The sequence below is a fragment of the Bombina bombina genome, chromosome 4, assembly GCF_027579735.1.
Source record: "Bombina bombina isolate aBomBom1 chromosome 4, aBomBom1.pri, whole genome shotgun sequence".
Taxonomy (NCBI): Eukaryota; Metazoa; Chordata; class Amphibia; order Anura; family Bombinatoridae; genus Bombina; species Bombina bombina.
The window spans coordinates 536,694,759-536,701,883 of NC_069502.1; the positions used below are offsets into that span (position 1 = coordinate 536,694,759).

Here is a 7,125-nt window from a genome sequence, read left to right on the forward strand (position 1 = left end):
TTTCAACAAAAAAGCAAAGCAAATTTGATATTAGAAGTACATTGCAGAGCTATTTTTGTTTATATATATATATATATATATATATATATATATATATATATATATATATATATATATATATATATATATATATATACTCTGAAAGTTTAATTTTGACTTTACAGTCCCTTTAATATTGTTAAAGGGACACTGTACCCAATTTTTTTCTTTTGTAATTCAGAAAGAGCATGCAATTTTAAGCAACTTTCTAATTTACTCCTATTATCAAATTTTTCTTCGTTCTCTTGCTATCATTATTTGAAAAAGAAGGCATCTATGCTTTTTTTTGGTTTCAGTACTCTGGACAGCACTTTATTGGTGGATGAATTTATCCACCAATCAGCAAGGACAACCCAGGTTGTTCACCAAAAAAGGGCCGGCATCTAAACTTACATTCTTGCATTTCAAATAAAGATACCAAGAGAATGAAGAAAATTTGATAATAGGAGTACATTAGAAAGTTGCTTAAAATTTCATGCTCAATCAGAATCACGAAAAAAAATTTGGGTACAGTGTCCCTTTAAATATTTTTTTTTTCAAGTCAGAGAAAACGTTTTTTTCATAAAAAGAACATATGTATAAGACATTTTAATATGTATTTTAAAAAAAATCTAAAATCAACTGGGTAGATGCAGAGCATAGTTGTTACAGGCTGTTACTTTGTTTTTAATGTGTACAATATAACCCATTTGTAAGAGATGCAGATTTATATTGTTATTATTATCGGTTATTTGTAGAGCGCCAACAGATTCCGCAGCGCTAAATATTGTTATTGATAAAGTTATAAATGTTAACAGCAACAAAAAAAAAAACCTTATTGCAAATATTTATTTTTATTGCAGAAACAGATACAAAGAAACCCATTAAAAAAAAAAAAGTTAACCATTTTATTATTGACTGTCAATTTATGTTAATATTTTTGCAACAATAGGAATACAAGCAGCATTCTGATAAAGTAACACTACACCGTAATAAAACAGAGACCTAGCACCTGCAGCAACATTATGACCTCCTAAGTTTCCCAAGAGAAACACATTGTTACATTACTATTGGGTCTCAGTATGCCAAAATTCAATGGGAATGAAAACATACAAATACCAAGATAAAATGTACTCCAGGCATAACAAAACATGAAGCTACTGTGCTGACATACCCCAGTGAAAAAGAATTTACATTCTAAGTTATCATAAGCAAATGTAAAGAAAAGAAAAAAGGATGTGCTAAAACGGCACCATATAGTTAGAAAAGCCTGTATACATTAAATACATATAAAAAAAAACTATGACCCATGTCTGTAAAGATCTTCTCTATAAGCCAGCAATACATGATAAATCAGCTGGTATGTATAAAAGCTAAACAATAGAGAAATAGCCTCTGAGAAACACTAACTTGCCCTTCTTATTTACAGAGAAGACATCCATTCCTTCTATTAACCAACTGTGATTGAATTTATTAATATCACTTAATATATGTTTGCCAACCATGAGACTGGGATCAAACGTATACAAAACACTGACTCGTCATATTCCATTTAGAAAGGAGTTAATTGACTAATTGATAGAAATAAAAATTTAGCAATCTAACAGAAATATAATATGAACACAATGTTTAATTATAATATATTAAAAACAGTGATAGCATCAGGCATATGTTTGAAAAATGATTATTTGCCTAACTTGTGTACCAGAAAGTGCTGTAAAACATTGCAAGGCATTACATTCTAATCCCCTCTGATAACTAATGGTTTAAAAGTGTGAAATTCAGTGTGCTTAAGCAGAGTTAAAAATAAATAACATTTAGACAAGCCACATAAAAACACATACATTACCATTAAATAAAGAAAACATTATGTACTAAACCAAAACTGCAGAAATAAAAAATCAGATCAAAATATTGGAAAATACTACTTACACTTTAAAGAATTGGGGTCATTTGAGAAAAAAAATAAAAGTAATAAGCCAGATGAGCGCATTTTAGCTGAACAACCAGTTTGTGACAGGCTGGCAGTGAGCTGAGCCCCGGGCTGTGTATGTGTGAGCAGAAGGATCACTGCATTGAGCAGCAGCGCCTCCTCCCTTTCAGTTTCTGCTTCCAGGGCTGCAAGTCCCTCCCTCCAACCTTTCTCTGCACAACATCCATGACGTCTCTCTTATTTCTCGATCATCAAATTCTCATTTTCTGACTATTTACAAACAAAACACAACTACCTCAAAATAGATCTTCAGAGCAAACCACATGTCACCACAAAGCCATCACGTGTGCTGCATGGTGCAACTAATCTAAGGCTCAATGCATACACTGTACAGCAGTACCAAACATAGAAAATGCGGGAAATTCAATTTTATTCCTCTGTGCGAAAATATAAAAGGTAATAAAAAAACTTTTCCTCGGCAATAGGAAAGACTCACTAAATTTTGGTAGCTCCTGGGGTGTTCTTTTCCCGTCCAGTCTATCCTTGTTGGCAGCAACTGCAATAGCGAAAGGCACAGAAGGGTCTGTTAACAAATTACACACCTCCTGGTCAAGTCTGATCAAAAAAGTACTATTATATTTATATTCATTTTAAATGAAACACATAGCCTGTCCTGTTGCAGTTGAATGCGAAGCTGACTGCATTGTCTGTCATGTTGTGCTCTTGCTCTTACTACGGTACATAATAATAACACCAAAAGGAGGTGTGATGTGTCAAGAGTATGTTACCGAAGACCCCAAATATATAGAAATAGCCCCCACACCCCCCGTAAAAAAATGATGCTTTGCCTGGAAAGGGGAGGAGCAGCATAGTCAGGTCCTGGGAATTCTCTTCTTTGCATCCTTTATTACAGATCGCGTGACAAAAGCTGATCAAAGGGATCTGACAATTTAAAGAGTCCAGTGTATATTTACATCCCCCCACTTGTACCCACAAAAGCACCCATTATCTTTAACAGTTATTTCTACATCCCAGTTTCGCTTACCTCCTTCTTCTCTACTTCTCTGATCAGAACCTGAAGAGAAGAAAAAAAGCCACTGGTCAGTCTAACGTATTGCACCCCTAAATCTTATATGGGGATATTGGGGTGTCACTTTCAATAACGAGTAGAATGTGTGGTGACACCCCCTTTTCTCTAGGTTATATTATACCTGTGCTGCTTCCTGGCAAGGTCCGTCTTCTAAGAATCTTGCAATAAGGAAATACAGTTCTAGAAAAATATAAACAAATAATTATAGAACACGTATGTTTTGGCACATATTGTGCATGTTGTTTATTATTGTACACAGAGGAAGGGGGACATACCGGATTTCAGGTCGGCGCTATTGCTGGAGGAGGACATATTGGGGTGGTTTAGTGTCACCCCTCTTTTGCTTGTACTGCCTCCTTCTTTCGCTTTTACAGTCGCCACCGGAGCGGATCCCCGGGCCCTGCCCCTGAAGCTGTCAGGGTCTGGAGCAGGAAGGAGAAAGAAACCTCCGCTTTCCACCATGCAATGCCTGGCGGAGGGAGGAGGAAACAACAAGCCGTAGAGTGAGCCGCGCGCGTATCCTTCCGCACAGCCTCTGAAGGAGAGAACAAAAGAGTCCCTCTCTCCTCTCAAACAAGGGTGCATGACTCAAAGAAATGATTACATATTTTGTAATTTGTATATCCCATGCAATATGTACATATTTCATTCAACCTAGCAAAATAATGATCTGCCTTGTAACCCACGAGTATATATTTTCAGAAGGGGCTTTTTGTTGTGACACCCATGACTAATTTTAGTTGACAATTCAAGAGAGCTATTATGTATATATATTTTTAAAAAAGCATTATTCTGCTTGCAAACTTAAAATTAGGCTAAACCAAATAAAAAATGAAAATTACTCAGTATATTTGTAAGATTGTGTGACTTTTCTTATATATTATTACACACAAAACTTTCTGCTTTAATTATTTGTAATAATCATTGTCTTATGCTAAAATACTTTAAATGGAATAAGTTAATTTACTTCCCTATGTAAATTACAAAATCTATGTAATTTTGCAACATATACTAGTGAAAAGAAAACAATGTTTTTATATTAAACATTATTTAGTATTATGCTTATTTTAACACAATGTTTTGGATTTCATATGCCATTCCATTATATATTATGCATAATGGATTCAACTAAAGGAACATTTAAGCTACACATTTACTTTAAAAATACATAAAATTTGTAAATACATCTAACAACATTTAAAGGGAGATACAGGAGCAACAAATATATAGTATTCAAACAGTCCATTAGTGCACTGTTGTTTAGGGATACCTGTGTTTTACCCCAGCAAAGTCAGCAATGCATTACTGGGTAATTATTATTATTATCTTGATTATCACTAGCATATATTCATTAAAGCAACAACATATTTCTCATTATTATTGTTGTTATTATTATCATGTATTTGTATAACATAGCAAAATTCCGTAGCGCTGGAATTATAAGATTACATATAAAAGTTGCAGAATACAGTAATGAAAACACATTTATATGAATTGTAAAATGTAGATGGCCCAGTCAGTGAGTCACTGTTAGCTGTAAACCACTTTTATATGAGATGATTTATATTAAATATGAACATGTGGTGTTACAATCTAAAGCTGAACATATCTGGTGAGCCAATATAAGGGGAATATGTGCTTCCCACCAATAACTAGCCAACTCACAGCAGTGTATTTATGATTCTGAGCCTACTTATGTATGCTTTTCAAAAAAGTATACAAGAACAAAGTTCATTTGATTATAGAAGTATATTGAAAAGTCGCTTAAAATTGCATGTTCTGTCTGAACCATAAACTTTTCATTTTGATTTCCATGTTTCTTTAAAGCGCACACTTTATTAAAGCCTTGTAAGGAAAACACAACTTTAGTATTTTAATTACTTATTGACACCCCCCCCCACACACACACACACACACCATTTGATGAGTAACAAAAGCATAGGTTGTTCTAGACTATAACAAATATGAATGCTAACAATGGAGATGATAAAACTAAATATCTATGTTAAATTCCATGTTCCCCTTCCTTTAGCTCTCCCTTTGTCCTAAGAAAAATTATGGACAGGTTAAAAAAAGGCACCAACTTGCAAATTCAAGGGCAGCTGGAACTTTTGAGGTTTGGAGGTGGTACATAATTAATGTTCATGCTTAGCACTGCTCTGTGCGCACACTTTATCAAGTGTATCAGCCACATTACAGTGGAAAATGTACTCAGTGGGAGAGGTCTGTTTGATTTGCTGTTTAATTAGTGTAAACTTATATCCATACCATCTATTAGGGTATGCCACTGGTAAAGATTCTCAAGAGTTCTCTAAGAGACACAAAGCAATTGCTGAGTAAGATGGAATCTCTGACTTAGAAAGAGGGCTATGGCTGGCTCACAATTTATGTTAGAGCCCTATATTCATCTATACCCGATGACAAGGGGCTGGAGGCCTTATACTTCTTTCTAAGAAGAATTTAAAAATATTCAGAATATTTGTTCTTAGGGTCACAAGATTTATTTTGACCCATAATTTCTTTACCTTTGAGGGCATTTTCTGTCTTCAGAGACATGGGACAGCAATGGGGGCAAAATTTGCCCCATCGCACACCAACCTATACATGGGTTTGTGGGAGCTGTCCCACATCTATGGAGACAGAAATCTGATGAAGACAAACATTGTCTATTATCATCATTATATAGACAACTTATTGATTATATTGAAAGTAGGTAAGCACTCTTATTTGTAGATGCACTGAATATTAAAGAAGTGGGTCTTCAGTTCACTCACGAGTATGAGGAAAGTCAGGTCAATTATCTAGATGTCACACTTAAAGGTAAGGAAATGGAAAAAGTAGAAGTTGAGATTTTCAGGAAGCCAATTGCAGGCAACACCCTTTTGCATGCTCAAAGCTGTCACCCAAAGAGGGTTTTCAACTTGGTTTTGAAGGGTCGGTTCACCAGGCTAAGGAGGAACTGTACCAGTGATGCCAGCTTTGAGAATCATGCAAAGGGGATGACAAACAGATTCCTGAAAAGAGGATATGGGAAAAACAGTATAAATAAAACAAAAAAATAGGTTGCTCAACTGGACAGATTGGACCTCTTAAAAGAGAAAAAAGTAGGAGAGGAGATTAAAAGTAAACAATTTAATGGAGTAACCTTTGTCACACCATACAGCAGGCAGTATCATTGTGTCTGCAATATTATAAGTAGTTATCTCCCCCTCCTAAAAGCAGACAATGGTTTGGTAGATGTGGTAACTGGAGGATGTAGATTTGCTTTTAAAAGAGGCAAAACAGTTGGAAATATGGTTGCACCAACATAGCTCAAACCTGTTTCAGTTCACAAAAGCTCTTAGCTTCACTGTAAAGGGGTATACAGATGTAGTTACCAGCAGTGTTCAGAATGTGAATTTGTAGAAATAGGGGATCCCTTCAGAAGCACCATGAAACGTGAAGTGTTTGAACACAAAGCAACCTTTAACTGTAGGTCCACTTATGCAATTTATCTTCTTGCCTGCACTACTGTGAAACACAGTATGAAGGTCTCACCACCAGGGAGGTGAGATCCAGAATAAGGGAGCATCTGTGCAACATCAAACAAGGAGCACTGTCTACACCCCTTGTACAGCACTTTAAGACCAAACACAATAAGGAAGTCAGTATCTGACTTGGTCAGTAATAGAGGTAGTAAGGACTGGTGCAAGGGTTTTTTCCCTGATCTGTTTGCCATGTGCTGCTGGCAGCCATTTTACTCACCTCTCTTGATGACTCTGGTGCATACTGTGTGATGCTGCACATTTCCTGCACTTCCTTTTATGGCAAGACTGGTGTACATCATCCGTGTGAGACAGGATGCAGTCTCAGAATTGTGATGTCATCACTTATTATTTAAAGAGCCTCTGTTCAGTATGCTTTGCCCTTGCGTTGTCTCTGACCTGTTTGTGAGGGCTCCTGTGTATTACCTGGCTGTCTGACGTCCCTCCTGGTTCCTGATCTCTGGCATGTTGCTGACTCTGCTGTTCTCCTTGTTCCTGATTCCGGCTCATCTGACTATTCGCTTTGGCTTCTGACTCGGGTCATCTGACTGCCAGTTCTG

The 7,125-nt window shown here is 36.1% G+C and overlaps 1 protein-coding gene across 1 annotated transcript in view; it reads right to left on the reverse strand.

Annotated features, from left to right (window-relative positions):
- The window catches only part of PHIP (pleckstrin homology domain interacting protein), a gene marked incomplete in the record, with an annotated part of 1,163,892 nt that extends 1,160,374 nt beyond the window's left edge, over positions 1-3,518 (reverse strand). The window contains 4 exon segments of the mRNA XM_053710468.1: positions 2,448-2,507; positions 2,997-3,026; positions 3,163-3,221; positions 3,317-3,518. Coding sequence (XP_053566443.1) covers positions 2,448-2,507; positions 2,997-3,026; positions 3,163-3,221; positions 3,317-3,503 — 336 coding nt within the window.
- Positions 3,519-7,125: the final 3,607 nt, after the last annotated feature.